This window comes from Frankliniella occidentalis, unplaced genomic scaffold (assembly GCF_000697945.3).
Source record: "Frankliniella occidentalis isolate FOCC.00 unplaced genomic scaffold, Focc_3.1 Scaffold16, whole genome shotgun sequence".
Lineage (NCBI taxonomy): Eukaryota > Metazoa > Arthropoda > Insecta > Thysanoptera > Thripidae > Frankliniella > Frankliniella occidentalis.
Genome location: NW_026267146.1, coordinates 1,175,195 through 1,192,912, shown reverse-complemented (window position 1 = coordinate 1,192,912; position 17,718 = coordinate 1,175,195). Strand labels below are relative to the sequence as shown.

The following is a 17,718-nucleotide window of genomic DNA, read 5'->3' as shown; positions in this document are numbered from 1 at the left end:
GGTCCACGCCACGGCCCGAGGGGCCGACCCCCCCTGGGGCGAGGGCAGTCGGCCGGACCGTTGGTGCACACCGGGGGGAACACGGTGGAGAGCAGCTAGCTACATTTAGCCAGCGCGCGCCTTGCGCCCGGGCTCTCTGTGGCCAGGCCGGCGCGGCCTGGCTTTTGAACGGGTTTATAGGGCCTCTTGAAATTGGCGAAATGGTGGTGCCCGGCGGTGCCGGTTAATGGCCCAGATCGGCGGGTAGCTCGGCGCGGCGCGGGTCCCGTAGGCTTAGGCAGGCAGGCCATCACGGATGGACACTCTCGAGTGCCGCCGCCCAGTCGGACGTGGTGGAGTGGAAGGTTTTACTGGTCGTACGGGCGGCACAGCGGCGCACAAGCCGGCCTATTTCGTCGCTCTATAATGCTCGAGCCAGTCGAAGCCGCGAGTCCGGTTCACCCGTCCGTCCACCCCGCTGGCTCTCTTTCTCGCAGGAGGTGACGCAGTCGTATATTTTCCGTTACCGTCCGTCCCGCCCTTCATCATAAGCGCGCCTCACAATCATTTCCATGCTACTGCTGCCGCCGCCGCCCACCCGCCGCGTTCGTGTTTGTATTCCCCGCGGACAGTCAGACCGACAGGCTATTGTCAGTTTGGGCGATTCCCAGGGCGCCTCGCGAGGAGTATGAGAGGCTGAGGCCGTGCCGTGTGGCTGACGACCCGACCCGGGGGAAGGACTCTCGGGGCGACTCTCATGGCGTGCGTGCGGCATTGTTGGTCAAGTGGAAGGACGCCACATCAAAGTGTATATATTCCGTGGCCTTAAAGTTTTTGGAGGTACCGCGGCGAGGCGACTGTATCAGCTGCAGCTATATATAGTCGAGTCGAGCCAGTCGCTCCAGCGGCTGTCATCGAGCCCAGCGGGCCGGGCCAGGCCAGGCAGCCGGCAGGACGGCAGTGCACGGCCCGCCTCGTTGAGTGGGCGTCCGTCCTGTCTGTCCAGGCGGGACGGGGCGGGGAGTCCCCCTGGGCCTAATAGTAAGGCCCCCGCCCCGCGCTGCCGCCGCTTGCCCGTTGGAGCGCTGTGAGTGTGGCTGCTAATAATAGCGTGTTGATATGCCTGCCCCGCCCCGCGCTCCCGCCGCTGCTCCGCTCGCACACCGGGCGCACTGAGCTCTAGGGCTCTCTAACCAACTCCTCGACGAGTTATACTCCCGAAATACTTATTGCGGCACGAAGAGAGCATTTTCATTATGGCAGCCGCCAAAAGAGCGTTTCTTTTTCTCATTTTCGGCAGCAGCAGTAAGCGGCGCCTCCGCGCGCAAGTCACGAGGGCAAGCGGCGGCCAGTCGCAGTTTGTCGCATGGCCGTGACTCTGGGTCACGAGGACGGCGGGGCGTGGCGGGGCGGGGCGAGGCGGGGCGCAGAAGGGTCCCTTCCAGTCAGCCGTGAGGCAGCCCGTTGGATTACGGCACGTCCCGGCTGGCGCGCTCGGCTGGGAAGATCGTGACCGCGCGCTGTCGCCGTCCTGCTGCACCGCACCGCACGGTTGGGGCGTGGCCGCCGCCTGCGCGCGCGCCGGTTAGGCGGGCCCGCCGGACACGCCCGCCCGCCGGGTGTGCCTACCCGACGCTCCGCCAGGCGCTCGCCTCCCCGTCGTCGAGGAGCAGCAGCCGACGCGCCCTGGCGTTATGATTTAGGATTCGTACGAGTCGTACCCGTACACGTGACTTTAAGGGTGGGGGGTACAAATATTATGGGGTCCCAAAAGGATCAGCAACATCATTCGAGTCCATAGAGAACCCATAATATTTTCACCCCGGGGCCCGGGATACAAATATTATAGGGTCTCTATGGACTCCGATGATGTTCCTGTTCATTTTGGGACCCCATAATATTTGTACTCCCCACTCTTAAAGTCGCGTGGGATGGGTACGACCCCTTACGCCCCGCCCAGCCCCGGCGGCGGCCGCCACGCCTCCGACACCTCCTGGTTGTAATTAATATTCGCTCGCGGTCCGGCGGGTCCGACCCCGGAGCTTCCCTCTCCCCCTCCTGCTCTGCCCATTGTCGGTGGGGACGTGGGCGCCGGCGGTGCCGGGCGTGGCGGGCTGGCTGTGGCGGCCGTCTGGAGGGCGCTGACCGTTCCGGCGCCAATTGACACCTCCCCGACGTCGTCGTATCGCGCCCGGTTCGGCCCGACTGACTGGGCCCGATCAGGGGAGCCGCGTGCGCGCGCACTCGCGCCGAGAGCCCACATCACTGGTGGCGGCTCTCGAGTCTCATCATCATCGGCTCGCTGCTGACTCGGTCGTCGTCGAGAGTCGAGTGGCATACTCTCGACGCTCTCGACACGACACTCCCACTGTTTTGGATACTAGAAGACCCTCTTCGAGTGCGGCGCGGCTCGTGTTGTTGGCTGGGAAGACGTAGCAGCTGCATGGACCGGCCGGCCGGGGGGGTCGGTCCTGCGCCACGGCGGGGCTGGCGGACCAGCAGGGCGGACCATAAACTGGCGTGTTTATTGGCGTGTGCCAAACCCCGCCCCGCCCCGCCCCGCCCCACCGTTGCTCCAGTTGCAGAGCGCCGGCTGGGCGGACGCTCGTGATTCTGCGCCTCATCTCATATCCATTTGGCGTCTGCCCCGCGAGCTCGTGCGGCCAGCAGAAGCCCACTTCAGCCCCGCAGCAGCAGCAGCAGCAGCAGCAGCAGCAGCAGCTATCCGCGCGCCGCATCACCGGCGGCGTGCCGCGCGCTCGTGCGTGGTTTCTGCACACGCCGCGACTCGCCACGCCGCGCATAGGAGGAGGTGCACCAGAGGGGCCTAACTGCATGGCGCGCTCACGGGCGATGCGGTGGGCATTCCTGGCTTGAAAGTGAAACTCGTTTTCCCCTACCGCGGAACGGACGGAACGGACGGGCGGCGCGTAGTTGTAGTAGTAGTGCCGCGCGGTCCCCCCTAAGGGCCCGGAGGAGGAGGACGAGGAGGAGATGAGGGGGAGAGAGAAACTGAGAAACTTTTCCTTTTTATATTTTATCGGTGAACGCGCGAGGCGACCCACGACCTATACGGAGCCGGAGAGGTGCGGGTCCCCCGGGTCCCCTTGGCCGGCCCGGGCACAGAGCTGTGTGACAGACGTGTGGTCCCCGCCGGAGGGCGTAGCGTTCCGATCGCTGTTTTGAACGCTGGCGCCGCGCGACGCGGTGGGCGAGGGACGGCCGCGGGCAGCAGCACCAGGGCAGCATGCGGGCCGATGGGGCCGACAGAGAGCTGGCCCAGGCCAACCCGACTCATGAATGAGTAAGTGGCGTGGCGGAGCGTGGCGGAGCGCGGCGGAGCGCGGCGTGCCTGGAGAAGTTTGTCGCCACTAATGCTGTGTGTGTGTGTGTGTTTCGCGGCGATGGCCGCTCACGCTGCCGGCGGCAACGCTAACGCTGTTCAGACATGCAGCTCAGCGCATTGCCGCCGCCGCTGCTGTTGGGGTGGCATTTACACGAAGCAACCCCCTCCTCCTCCTCCTCAACCCCCCCCTTTGTATATTACCCTCTCATGGCGATCGGTCGCAGCCAGTGGCGGGCGACGCGGGGCGCTCTGGTGGTGCCAGGCCCTGTCAGGCCCTGACGAGGGGAGGAGTGGGGGGCGCCGTCGACGTCGTCCGCGGCGTCTATAGACGTGACCTGGCGCGTGTGTGAGGGGAGGCGACTCTCCCTCCCTTCCTCCTGCTCGGGGAACGGTTGAATGAATGGGGATTGTTTTATGTGTACAGCAAGGCATTCCATCGCTGTGTATACTATACTTGTCGTGTAGTTATTGGCATGATTTGCGTGTGCTGCTGCCGTCGGCAGCGTGGCGTGCGTGCGTATGTGTGTGTGCGTGCGTGCGCGCGTGACTGCTTGTGTGTGTGTTGACACGCCCACGCACGCACCCCGGCCCGTGGAATGCAGACTGCACTAACACATGCATGCACACACAAAAACACACATACACACACATAGCGGAAGTCGTTTCTAAATAGCGCGGCGCGGCCCAGCCCAGCGGGGTCCAGTCGGTCCAATACCGTCGTCGCGCGGGGCGAGCTTTGTCAGCCATGAGAGCTGCGCTGGGCGCTCCCCTCTCCCCTCCCCATCCCAGCCCCAGGGGCGGGCACCGCTCACCTTGCGCGCCCTCTGGCCCTGCTGCCGTCGCTTGTCCTGTTGAGCCCCCTCCCTGATAGGGCCGTCCGCGCGGTCCCGGCCTGGGTGCGGTGCGGTACGGGGCGGGGGTTGGGGGGCGGATATTGGTGGATTTGTCGAGCGTCGCCGTGTACGCCGTGCCGAGGCTGACGCTGACGCCTGGCTGGGCCGGCCGTCCCGGCGCCGGCGCCACAAAGCCCCCCACGAGTATTGACTTTGAAATGAGCTGCGTCCGACGTGGACGTGTCGGGGCTGGACGGGCCTGGGGTGCTGATGCGCTCGTTTGGCTCACGGCGGAGAGAGGATTTTTTGAATCTTTTTCTATGGATAAAGGTTGCGTGGGGGGGCTGGTGCGAACAGGGTGCGAACAGGGCGGGGCCCCGTCTATCTGTGTGCACTGCGCTGGGGCGCGGCGGGGCGCGGCGGGGCGCGGCGGGGCGCGGCGGGGCGCCGGCATGGGTTTATGGGGTCCTGGCGCCGCCGCCGCTCGGCCTGGACTAGAGCCCTGGCGCCTCTGTGCCCGTGCCCCCCCCCCCTTTTCCTCCCTCCTCGCGCCCCTCCCTTCCGGGGAAGGCCACTGCCATCAGGATGAAGTACGCCCGTTAAGGCGCGGCGCGTTTGGCTAACCCGAAGAGCTGTGGGTAACTGTTTCCGTCAAGGGCTGGCTATCGGCTGGGCGGATTGGTCCGCAAGTCGGCTTGAGGCCGAGCAGGACGATAGTCGGGGTTGACGGGCTCGTCTGGATCAGATAACCGCCTGCTGCCCCCCGGGTCTGCTGGGCCGTATTGATCGATTATTGGCTGGGCATACGCGGGGCTGCCCTCTGTCCACCGCGGCGAGGCGGGACGGGGCGGGGTTCGGCGAGGGGCAGCACAGCAGTAAACGAATCGCTTAAAAATAGAGGTGCGCTGCCCAGCAACCCCTCGACTTATGCGGCGCAGTGGTGGTGGAGCCGAGCGGGCGTAGCGGGCGCTGCCCCGCCATGAGCCGTGTGGGGCTTCCCTTCCCCACCCTCGCCCGTCTAGCCTGGCCGTACCTTGAGGGAGAAGGGGAAAAGAGGAGGAGGGGGGGGGGGGCTCCCTCAAGTTCATATAGAACTGTCAGTCGTCACGCAGAGCAGAGCACGCAGTAGATCAATAAAGTAGAGTCCTCTCCTCTCCTCTGCCGTGGCGTGGCGTGGCTTAGCTCGACTTAAAGATGTAGTTTTTCTAAAAATGAAATTTTTGAAATTGAGATTATGGACTAGTTTCAAGAACAAGATAAAGATTTTGTAAAATAGAAACAAACAAAAAAACTGGTACGGAAGGTCTAATTCTTTAGCTGGTTTTATTTTCTTCAATGATTCCATGCTTGAATAAAACACCTTGGACTGTGTCTCAAGCGTAGCTAGCTTAACCCGGTTCTTGTCGTGGATGTGTTGCAGCGCAAAGCCAAGGGGCAGGAGCTGTTGGACAGGGTGTGTGACGCACTCAACCTCGTCGAGAAGGACTACTTTGGGCTGACCTACGAGGACCGACACGACCTCCGTAACTGGGTGGAACTCGACAGGCGGTTATCAAAGTTCTTCAAGCGTGAGTAGAACACCGCACGAAAAGTTTCATGTTTGAAAGAGGATAGTTAACTAACTCACTGTGGTTTTATCTTTGTTGCTTTTTCAGATGAGCCGTGGAAATTCAACTTTGAGGTCAAATTCTTTCCTCCAGATCCCGCTCAGCTCCAGGAAGATATAACCAGGTGTGAAAAATACTAAGGAGCTGAAATGTTTTTATATATAATTCTTATCCAAATTCTTAATACCTGTACTGATGTTGATGTTTTCCAGATACCACCTATGTCTTCAGATACGAAACGATATCCTAAACGAAAGGCTTCCTTGTTCATTTGTCACCCATGCTCTGCTGGGTTCATATTTGGTTCAATCAGAGCTTGGTGACTATGACCCAGAAGAACATGGACGAAATTACCTCCAAGAATTTAAATTTGCACCAAATCAAACCTCAGAGCTTGAAGAGAAAGTTATTGAATTACATCGTACACATAAGTAAATATATTTGAACTTAGTAATATTTTCTCCTTTGAGGGTTTTGCTTAGAAGTTACTTCCTTTACTAATTTTGTTTCTTTTGTTTCTTTTTCCTCAGAGGGCAGACACCGGCTGAAGCTGAACTTCACTTTCTGGAAAATGCGAAGAAGTTAGCTATGTATGGAGTTGATCTCCATCCGGCCAAGGATAATGAAGGTGTAGACATTATGCTAGGTGTCTGTGCATCAGGCTTGTCTGTCTACAGGGATAGGTTGAGAATAAATAGATTTGCATGGCCCAAAATTCTCAAAATATCCTACAAACGACACAACTTTTATATTAAAATTAGGCCAGGAGAATATGAGCAATATGAATCAACTGTTTGCTTTAAGCTTATTAATCACAGAGCTGCCAAGAAGCTGTGGAAAGTTTGTGTTGAACATCACACATTCTTCAGGTGTGTACTGCATAGCATCATTATCTTCTCAGTTCAACTTTCTTTGTCTCTGAAAAATTGTAATATTCAATTAATTGATTTAGATTGATGAAGCCTGAACCTACATTGAAATCTGGATTGTTCCCACGATTTGGTTCTAAGTTCCGCTATTCTGGACGCACACATTATGAATCAAGGAAACTACCAATTGACCGACAAGCACCACTCTTTGAGAGGTCATTGAGTGGAAGGCGACTTACAAGTCGCAGCATGGACAGTATGTTCTCAGTTTAAATAACAATTAGGTAGTGTGACCATCGTTAAAAGTAATCTAATCTACATTTATTTGTTTTGTTTTGTTTTCGTAGCTCTTGGCCACAGATCACTTGATGGAGAGGGTGATCTAGGTAAAAGACACACCATGCCGCATCCAGCTAGAATCCCAGAGGAGCACACTCTCAACACCTCAAAAGACAAAGACAAGAAATCTAAGGACAAAGACAAGGTATGCATTTAAGTTTCTTTTAGATATGTTTAACAGTTCCCTTTTAAGCTATTTAGATCCTGATTTGTTCCTGGTCAACTATTGTATGAGTGATATTGTTGTTCTTTTGTAATAATTAATCTGTCAGCATTGAAACTGTTAAGTCTCTCTCTTTCGCTACTGTTCTCATGATTAGAGTTATTTAGTGCCTAATAAATACTAACACTTATAGCGAGGACGTAAGGGCAGTTTGGGCGAGACAAGTGCTAGCTCAGACAGTTCGTTGGAAGGGGAATATGAGGCTGGCAGCCGTAGAGACAACTCAACAGAAAAACCAAAGGTAGCTTTGTTTGCTCCATCTGTGCCGATCTGATTTGATCATTTTGCCTCGCAGAATCATCATATGCTGTTTGTCTTTTGTAGCACTCTACTCGAGATTTTGGTTTTTGGTTAAGATAAACTGAGGGTGATTTAAAGCTTTTTCTGGTTTTAGACAACCAGATATTTGCTTCAACTTGCACTCTGGTTTTAATGGTTTATTTATTAATGGGGACATTTTCTGCAGCAAATTTAAGCCTTCATAGTGCAGAGTTTTGAAGCAAATGTAGGCAGAAAGCTTCCAGGAGAATATTTCATGAAACAGGCCTCTTGATAGGTTGATTTCAAATTTTATCAATTTTGGCATTCATGCTTTATTCATCCTCTCTACTGAGATGAAGCTCTGAGACGCATGCTGCTTTCTCATTTCCATGTGAATCCAGATACAAAATAGGCTGCCATAATGCACATTTCCTCTCCCTAGCATCCTCTTTTTGAACCAAAACCGACCAAATCTCCTGCTTCATGATTTTTTCATAGGTACTGAAGCTTACAGCTCGCTATCTGTCAAGGTGGTCCTCCATTCCACTTCTGCAAATTTTTGTCATTATATCTGTATAATGCCACTTAGTGCAGGTTCTGTTTTGTGGTGCTCCTTTCTTCTATTAGTTACTTTGTGCCTCTATGTTTGTTTGCATATTGTGGCTTACATTTCATTTTCTTCAACTTAATTTTTTGTTTTGTTTTGATTTTTGTTTTACTATGCATATAATCATACTTCATCAGCAGTGCATCATTTTAGGTGCTGTGATTAAGTGCTCAGTATCTCAAGACGTAAACCTAATCTATCTTCTATCTCTTCTTTCTGTCAGAAACCAATTGGAGGAGTCGCTGTACTTCCCTTAGGAGGCATTAAATTAGGACGCAACAAAAAGAGCAAAGACAAGGAAAATGGTGTGGGAGACACAGATGATGACAATGAGAAAGAAAATAGGGATGATTCTCTAATTACTGACCCATCTGCCGATGCAGCAAATAAGAAACTTGGCAAAGCTGATAGCCCTGATAAAGAAAAAGGAAAAGTTAAGGTAAGTCAAGCACCACAAGATTTCAATTGTATTATTGCTTTCAATTTTGATTTGCCTCATAAATACCGAATAGCTTTGATTTACTAGACTTTGGCATGCTTGAGTTAAGAATGTACCAAACTGTAAAGGATGGTAGCAGTTATTCATTGCAAATTTTTATTTATTCAAGGGGTTATTTTAGATTATTTTCTCATGAACGCGTAGCGTATTTGTAGATAAGTTTGTTTCTATTTGTTGGTTTAAAATTTAGTTCAATTAATATTTTATTCCGTTTATGTATGATAGCCGGTGTAATGAAGCGTTTTCCAATGCGGGTTAGAAGTGTTCTTGTTTGGCTAGATTGTACTCTTGTTTTGCCTGAATGATTTCTGCCTGTGCTTGTTTTATTTATTTTTTTATTTTTCATTCCTTTTTTGGTACCCGTAGAGCCCTTTGACGCTGTTTGGCAAAGGCTCCAGCCGCAGATTCAGTGGTAAGGACAAAGGCCGATTCTCCGACCAGACCAACGACAGAGATAACATCGAGTTGACCGAGCAGACGGGGCAGGGCCAGGGGCAAGGACAAGGGCAGGGGCAGGGGCAGGGTGGGGAGGGCGAAGGGGGTAGGTCCCCCACGGGTACGCCCGGGTCAGCTGTGTCTGCTATGCTCGCGCGCAAGGCCAAGGAGTCTGAAGACAAGGTGAGGGAGAAGGAGGCGAAACGCAAGCAGAAGGACGATGAGAGGCGGAAGAAGGACGAGGAGAAGCGAAGACGCGACGACGAGAAGAGGGTCAAGGACGAGGAGAAACGGCGTGCGAAGGAGGAGAAGGATAGGGAGAAGGCCGCCAAGAAGAAGAAGATTGCCGTGGGCGTCAAGGAGCTCGCCGATACATCCCTGGAGACGGACGTGTCCTCGGCGCAGTCCAGCCCAGACAAGAAGGCCCAGGAGCTGGAGGGCACCGGCAGCCTCGGCTCCACCAGCCCTGGCGGCGGCCCGCCCCACGGCTCCCCCGCGCTCCCCGGCTACACCCGCCAGTACGACTACGTGGCGGATGACGACGCGGAGCTGAGGCAGAAGCAATTCAACCCCCAGGGCCGAGGCTTCTCCTACGAGGACCGCCAGCGCCAACAGCAGCAGCAGGAGGAGCAGCGCTCGCCCACCTCGGGCCGCATCCTCAAGGGCTTGGCCTTCAACTACGCGCCCGGCGAGGCACACAAGCTGGCCGAAACCGCCGAGAAGAGAAAGACGGTCGGGGACAAGAACGCCCAGAACCTGGAGGGCACCACCGGCGCGGCGGGTGCGGGCATCGGCATCAAGACGCCCGGCCTGGACTACGTCGAGTCGGCCGCGCGCAAGGAGCAGGCCAAGGGGGCAGCAGGCGACGGCAGCGGGTCCTCGCCGACCGCGCGCCGCAAGCTGGACATGAAGTCCGGCTTCCTGTTCGGCAAGGACTCTGCCGTGACGACGGGCCCCGCGGGCAAGGCAGCCGCCGGGGCGGGAGCAGTGGGCAGCGGGCCGGCCTCGTACACCATCTCCACCACCGGCAAGTCCAACTACGACGAGGGGCTGGCGGGCGGCACGTACCCGTACGGCGGCCCTGGAGACTCTCCGCGCGTCGGAGCGGCTACAGCCGCCGCCAGGGCGGGCGCGTCCTCGCCCAGCGGCATGCGCACTATCACCACCACGGTCACGACGGAGTACGGCGGCGCGGGGAGGACTTCCCCGAGCAGCCCTACCGCCGACTTCCTGACCAAGGAGGCCGAGTACGCGGCGCTGCAGGCGGCCGCCACGCCAGGGTACAGCGCACCCAGCAGCCCTACTAGCTTCGGCAGCGCCGGCAGCCCTGGCAGTGCCGGCAGCCCCGGTAGCCCCGGCAGTCCCGACTCAAAGACAGGCAAGGACAAGAAGAAAAGCAAGTGGGGCCTGGGTGGCTTGGGCGGTGCGCTCGGAGCCAAGCACAGCGAGGACCCCAAGGACAAGGAACTAAGGGAGGCCAAGGAGAGGGAGGCGAAAGAGGCTAAGGAGAAGGAAGCCAAGGCCAAGGCGGAGGCAAAGGAAAAAGCCGCCAAGGAGAAGGAGCTAAAAGATAAGGAGGCAAAGGAGAAGGCAGCTAAAGAGAAGGAGGCCAAAGAAAAGGCCGCGAAGGAGAAAGAGCTGAGGGACAAGGAGGCAAAGGAAAAGGCAGCCAAAGAGAAGGAGGCCAAGGAAAAAGAAGCCAAGGAAAAGGCTGCAAAGGATAGAGAAGCAAAGGAGAAGGCCGCTAAAGAGAAAGAGGCTAAAGAAAAAGAGGCAAAGGAAAAGGCCCTAAGAGAGAAAGAAGCCAAGGAGCTGAAAGAGAAGGAGGGGAAGAGCAAGGATAAGTCAAGCAAGTCCAAGACCGTCCTCGGAGTTACAGGATCAACAAAGGCCGGAAATCCTGAAGAAAGTACATCGGGTGGGGAAGCAGTTTCTGACAGTGATGAAAATACTGATTTTATAGAAGGTGAAAAATCTCGGGGACTCAAAGGCATTGCAGCTAAGCTGAAGTTGCCTCGTACACCTAGCAAGAAGAAGGGTGGATCCCCAGACAAGCAGTTGGCCACTGGTACTCCTAAAGTTGTGAAGACTACTACAAAACAAACTGTAGTGAAAGACAGTGAAGGTCTTACCCACAACATTGAAGAAAAAGTGGAGGATCTAGGCACGGGCGCCGTTAATGTGTCTACGCATGAACACAAGGTTTGCTACCGCTTGTATTTTGTTGTTTTGCCATGTAGTTTGAAAATTTTGAATTTTGCTCAAGCTGATCAGTTGCTATTCTTTTGTGCATGTAGTACTTTTGAGTATTGATGTACTTTTCTATTTAAGTAATTATTTTGAGTTTGAATCTATTTTAACATATAAAACTGACCTTTCTAAGCCTTTTTACAAATTTTGCACTGTCCGTAATCATACTTCAGTATTTTCTAAAAATCACATTTTAAATAGATTGATCCCAAACTTTAAAAGCAATTTTTTAAGTTGTTTAGGAAATAGTTTCTGCACTGTAGCTTGTATTGCTTTTTTTCATGTAGGCTGAAGGCGTAAACGATAATGGGCGCTCGCCCTACGTCACCGCAACTGCTGTCACCACACGTACAGCTACAACTCACGAGGATCTTGAGAAAAATGCAAAAACAAGCCAGGTAGGAAGTGTAGTGTATCTAAAAATAGTAGAACTATGTGTGTTTCAAACCTTTTGTAATTTTAATTGCACACCTCTGTAAATCTTACAACTGTGATGTCAAAATGAAGTTGGTGATGTAACTAATTGATGTATTTTTGCAGGTTGAGGAAAAGACAGTGGCCCACACCATGACAACTAGTGCTACTCGCCAAGAACAGCGAGTGGTTACTCAAGAGGTCCGAGCCACATCAACTGTTTTAAGCGGAAATGATTCTCAGGTTAGTGTTATAGGCAAAATTGTTGCAGACCATTTTAATTGGTGTAGATACGTGTATTTAAGGATTGTCAAGTTTTGAAATTGTTAACTAGATAATCTGATGATTATGCTTGTTTTAAATCAAAATTGAGTTGGACATATTTGCATCTCACTGCTAGAAAGCTACCAAAGCCTTGTGCACTTTTTATTTTCAAATTGCTTTCTGTTCTAGTAATGTGTGAAACTAACCACTTGCCACACATCTTTTTGAATCTTTCACTTCTCCAGTCTCTAGTCTCTCTAAGAGAGCTATTATTTGTCACAGTTACGTACTTGCTTTAGTATAATTTTTTTTAAATTCACATTAGTATGTTATCTTATTTTTAAAAAAACAACACAAACACAATTTTATACACGCCACACAATGGTAAACGTTAAAGTTTTTGCTTACAAGTCAATCATTTGTGAAAGTCAATAATGATATTGATGAATAGCATTGCAATTTGAGTGGCCACCGCGGCAAAGAACACTTTGGTTGCATGTTGGAATTTTGCATGCATGGCATTGCTATTTGCACCACTAACGGCACACTATGCCACGCCATCCTGTGCAGCGCCATAGGTCATCAAGTTCTTCTGATTCAACGAGCTCCGACGATTCTGGCACTCCTGTGGACATCTTGGATGACTCTCAGGGCGAGTACTTTGTCAACTGCAATGCTGATGATGAAATGTTCCAGGTTGGTTTTGCTTGCTTGTATGCTTGCGCACCTTTAATGAATAAGATCTCTGGTTTTTCCTATCAAAATGGCTGCTGCATTTTAAAACAAAAGAGATTGCACTTGCATGGTGTGTTTCTCATTTTAAAATGTTACTCTCATATGGTGCCAAAACCATTAATGCTTGTTCAAGTGCATGGTTTTCTGGTCATATCTCTTTTTTGTTATGATTGCATCATGTGTGGCTTGATGTAGCAACAAGGCCTTCTATGCCTTTGCGCTGCTTATCTCCTTTGCCATGTACAACTTGTATTGAAATCACTATGTACAGAAAAATACGGTACCTATAATAATATCTCTTTTGATCCTTTTTAATGTATAGGGGGACAAGATACTGCGTTATTGCTCTGTTGTCTGGATGTACCTTATCCGACAGCTGACTATGGAAAAAGCGCAAACAATATTATTTGGCTGTCTGTTCTCTAATGCCCTTTTCATTCTCTTCGTGTCTCATCTGCTTTTATTTCTCATTTGTAACATTTTAAGTTGGAATTGTCATTCATTCATTTTTTATTTTGTTGTAAACAACAGCTGTGAGGCTGTTGAAACAACCAAAATATTTTCTTTTTTAACTAAAGTGAAAATTAATTTAATTTTTTTGTTTTTTTGTTTTTGTTTTTTTGCAGCCGCATGGAATTGTCCAGACTGAAACCCTTGTGTTTGGTGAAGGTGGGGAGGTTCCTGCCTTAACAAGCACAACACAAGTACCTCTCGTTCAAACAGAAAGCCGCAAAGTGGCCCTTGAAGCAGAAGATGGTACCTATAGTGCAGAAGGCGAGATTGTCAGCTCTCAAACAATCAGCAGTAAAACTCGAACTGTTGAGACTGTTACGGTGAGTCCACCTTTTAAGGTCGTTGTATGCTGTTTTGTAAGTTTTAGCTTATCATCAATTAATTATGGTCTTCTTTTCTCCTTCCTGAAACAGTACAAAACTGAGAGGGATGGTGTTGTTGAGACAAGGGTTGAGCAGAAAATTACCATTCAGTCTGATGGTGATCCTATCGACCATGATAAGGCACTTGCTGAAGCAATTCAAGAAGCTACATTGATGAACCCAGATATGACGGTGGAAAAAATTGAAATTCAGCAGCAAACTGCTAGTGGTGCATCACAATGATCTGGTAATGATCTGCTTTAAAGGTGCTAAAGCTGTGCTGTATCTGGATGTTTTCCTAACTCCTGCTTTTTACCAACCTGTAGGTTGATACAGATCTGACCAAAACAGATCTCAATAAAACATCTAGACCTGTGGTGCAGATATTTATTCTTTTGGAGAGATTGGACTTATGCTCCAAGCAATCTACCATACCATCTCTCCAAAGTACATCACTTAAGTAGAAATTTTTGTTTGGTCAGGAAGGATTCAAAATCTCATTTTACAGTCCATTTCAAAGCACTGAAATTGGTTATTTAAAACAGAGTTGTGTGTTGAAATGCTGCAAAGTTGTCCATTCATCACAACTTTATGTTTGTTTTTGTACATTTCAAGAGTACTGTCTGTGTATATTCATGCCTGATCTTTGGCTCACCATGTGTGCTTCACGCTTTACTTTATGCCACACACCCTGCATCTTATCTATTTGTACTTTTTCATTTCCATTGTTGAATGACAATACATAAACAGCAGAGCATAAATTTCTACAGTGTACCGAAACTCACAATGCTACACAGTAGCTGTAAACTTTACAACAATGTGTTGTTGATTCTTTAATCGTGCAGTGAGAGAGTACAGTACAGTATTGGCGTATTTAAGCAAAGAGGTGCAAGCATTGTTTTCCTTAATCCTTTAAAGTGTAATTGTACTCTTAAATTGTGTATATCTTGTTGTTAGAATGTATATCTTAGTTGGTCTCTGAACTTCTGCCATTTTTTCCACCTCTATAAATTTCCATGAATAATTTTTGATGTTATGTTACAAAAATGTTATTATTATTTTTTAAGAAGCATTTTACTAAGGACGTATGTAATGTTGTGTATACTAGCAAAGTGTATTCACGTTTTTATGTTTTCTTTATTTTATTTTTATAGAACTTTTTTTCCCCCTTTTATAAGATATGTTTTACCTGCTTTGTGCATGTTATGCACAACTCCAATTTTATGTGACTAACCCTATCGTAGGCATCTAATTTCTCTCTTCCATTAATTTTAGATTCTTAGTTGGTCGAGTACCTGCTATGCTGCTGCTGTTTCTTATGTTTGCTCTCCACTCAATGCACGACACTATAGTATTAGCTATCTGTCCATCTAGCCATAGTAAGTTAATTATTTGCTTTCAGAAAAAAATAATTTTCTTAACTTTTAATTTATATAAAAACTATATTGTAATAAAATTTATGTTTTATGGAATACCATGTGTTTTTATTTAAGCAGGAAAATATTTACTTGACCCAGAGTAGACCCAGCTCATAGGATCTTTGATGTAAACTTATTGTTTTCACATCCGATTTGAGATTAGAAAAATAATTTTACAGCTTGTGGCTAAGGTTTGGATTGGTTTCACTTCGTGATTGTACAGTGTGTTCTCTCAATCGATGAGGTTTTGAGGAAGTTTGATGACCTTCTGTTCACTTCAGGTGAATCATAATGAGACTTCTGCATGTGATACTGCTATTGAAACCGTCTCTTTATAAAGACTTATTCCAAAGCCTTTTCACCCTCACAAATTTTTATACATAGTGTAATGGTAAGAGGTAGAATTAATCTGTCTGCGTTTACCTGAACAAGTCTAGCAACTCAAATGTAGTTGATCCAGTTTTTTTTTTCAAAGTATCAAGCAGCACCATTCTAGTGTTAAAAAATAATGTCCGTAATTGGTCTCATTAAATTTTTAGTCAAGTATGTTGACCATGTACACCTTCTTATTCTCTAAAACTGTATTAGAAAAAAAAATCATGTGTTCTGCCTCTAAGGAACTGAGAATTCAAATTGGACTGTATATTTTTACATGTTGGAGAGAATCAGTTTCTTGACTGCCACATGCCTGTAGATTAGCTTAATAGGCTGTTACACTTCACTGCCACTTTCTAGCAGTCAGGATAATCCAAGCATTTATGTTCTAAAAGAATTTGTATCTCATGTGGGATTTGCTTTCCAGTATCATGTTGATGTTCTCAGTGGAAAAATAAACAATTGAAAAGAGTCTCTATAGAGATATGTTATCAATGTAAAATATTTTATGGTGTCCTGTTAAGGATTTCCGAAGTTGTTGATTGAAATAGATTATGTGTGTAGTTTGTTCAGATTATCAACTTTAGTGTCAGATGGAAGGTCCATTAACACATTATGTGTATGTGCTTATTGCTACCTTTCCTCTGTATCTTTTAACTCAGAATTGGGTCCCTCTGATCCTTTTGATTTGTTTTGCTTTATCCATGGCAGCCTGTAAGAATGTCAGTCAGGCCCAAAGTTAATACCTCTCTGGATTGAAAACTGTTGTTTCTCCTGCAAATCAAGTTCAGCTCAATAAAGCTTCATAAATGTATAAAAAAAAAACAAACAAGTGTATTTTTTTCCTTGGAAAGTTTCAATGACGCAAATGCTCATTTGAAAAATTTTGTTTTATTCTTTAGACCTATTTTTCATTTTTTATACATACATTACCCATTATCTTTTTCTTGAGTCCTATAGAACATGGTTTTATAAGTCCAACATGAGGAAAAGTATTCAGGAGTTTCCTAGCAGAGCACATCTACTTATTCAATGCAAATAAAGTAAGAAGTTTCACAATGTGACTAGAAAAGGAAAATATAAGAAATGTAACGACACAATGCAAACAAAAACCATTGATTCTTAAGCTAGTCACAAAATCCAACAGCAACATATTTTCTTTGGCTTTGAGCTGTATTATTGTGCCCGAAGGGGTCCTCAGACTAAACCCTCACACATTAAATTAACTTGAATTATAAATAAAAACAATTTTAACATCTCATCAAACTTAACTGTCCTAGTCAAATACACACGGACCATAATAAAACTCATCGTACAACAAAACAAATTTCTGCACCGTAGAGCTACTACACCCATCATTCGTGCACACTTGTCCTGCCCTCCATCCGTTTCCCTCCAACACAAATGTGGTAAAATGTTTAGCAGAAGCTGTTCAGCACAGGGACTTCCCTCGGTCCTCATACCACGTAGGGGCGGTACAGGGGCTCGTCGTGGAAGGTGTGGGACGTCGGGTAGCGGCGTGGGGCTCTCGGGAAGCCGATGGGTGGCGAGGCGGGCGCGGGCCGCTCTGGGGATGCGCGGTGCCCGGACCCCGGCGAGTCCATGTCCACCTCGGCCGACATTGCAGACATGGGGCCCATGACGTGGACGGTGGGGGGAGGGCCGTGGCCGTGGGGGTCGTCGCCGGCCAGGCTGACGGCCAGGCTCACGCGGTCCGCACCGCTGTCCCGCCGCCCGTCCTCGGGCACGCCGACGCCATCCTGGCCGGACGGAGCGGGGCAGGGGGCGGCCGTGGAGCCGGGCTGCCTCGCGGCCTGCTTGTCGCGTGGGGCCGCGGGCGCGGCCGCCTCGCTCGCGCTGCTGGCCGCGCTGCTGCTGCTGCCACCAGCGCCGCTCGACTTGGACCGCTTCTCGTCGCGACCCTCGTCCCGACTTTTGGCCTCCTGCTGCGCCTTCTTGCTGCGCTTCCACTTCATGCGCCGATTCTGGAACCATATCTTCACCTGAAATACACAAAAAGAACGAGAGTCAGCGAATGTGTCTGTGTGTGTCGACAGAGAGGGGGGGGGGGCGTCGCTGCGGCGTCGGCGTCGCGACGCATGCACCATGCAGTCGGTCAAGTGAGGCCGAAAGGTTAACAGGGGTTGCTAATGGCATTAGTGTCGGCCGTCACTTTCGCGGGCGGCTGCACCTCCCCTCCTCCCCTCTTCCTCCTTCCCCCTCCCCTCCCTTCCCCGCAAATGGATGTCCTGCCCCTACCGCCCTCCTCCCCCGCTCTACCCTCCCTTTGAATGGATTGCACTTGCTTGCACCCTCCCCCGGACAAATTAGCACTATTTGCACACATGTTGTTGGACGGCGGCATGACGGCGGATTATCGCCTGCGTGT

At 50.0% G+C, this 17,718-nt stretch overlaps 2 protein-coding genes across 5 annotated transcripts in view; one reads left to right on the top strand and one right to left on the bottom strand.

The window, feature by feature from the left end:
* LOC113218181 (band 4.1-like protein 3) overlaps window positions 1-15,791 on the top strand; it is a 34,424-nt gene extending 18,633 nt beyond the window's left edge. For 2 of the 4 annotated variants that reach the window (XM_026438416.2, XM_026438427.2), the window contains exons 3-17: window positions 5,579-5,726; window positions 5,814-5,889; window positions 5,978-6,196; window positions 6,296-6,634; window positions 6,718-6,890; window positions 6,982-7,118; window positions 7,330-7,437; window positions 8,288-8,503; window positions 8,930-11,200; window positions 11,536-11,646; window positions 11,789-11,905; window positions 12,497-12,622; window positions 13,288-13,494; window positions 13,588-13,783; window positions 13,863-15,791. In XM_026438416.2, coding sequence (XP_026294201.1) covers window positions 5,579-5,726; window positions 5,814-5,889; window positions 5,978-6,196; window positions 6,296-6,634; window positions 6,718-6,890; window positions 6,982-7,118; window positions 7,330-7,437; window positions 8,288-8,503; window positions 8,930-11,200; window positions 11,536-11,646; window positions 11,789-11,905; window positions 12,497-12,622; window positions 13,288-13,494; window positions 13,588-13,779 — 4,440 coding nt within the window. In that variant the 3' untranslated portion in view covers window positions 13,780-13,783; window positions 13,863-15,791. The remainder of the gene's footprint in view (window positions 1-5,578; window positions 5,727-5,813; window positions 5,890-5,977; window positions 6,197-6,295; window positions 6,635-6,717; window positions 6,891-6,981; window positions 7,119-7,329; window positions 7,438-8,287; window positions 8,504-8,929; window positions 11,201-11,535; window positions 11,647-11,788; window positions 11,906-12,496; window positions 12,623-13,287; window positions 13,495-13,587; window positions 13,784-13,862) is intronic. The other 2 variants (XM_026438435.2, XM_026438442.2) reach the window with 2 other exon arrangements.
* Window positions 15,792-16,201: 410 nt separating this feature from the next.
* The window catches only part of LOC113218115 (motor neuron and pancreas homeobox protein 1-like), a 33,687-nt gene continuing 32,170 nt past the window's right edge, over window positions 16,202-17,718 (bottom strand). The window contains exon 3 of the mRNA XM_052264119.1: window positions 16,202-17,332. Coding sequence (XP_052120079.1) covers window positions 16,787-17,332 — 546 coding nt within the window. The 3' untranslated portion in view covers window positions 16,202-16,786. The remainder of the gene's footprint in view (window positions 17,333-17,718) is intronic.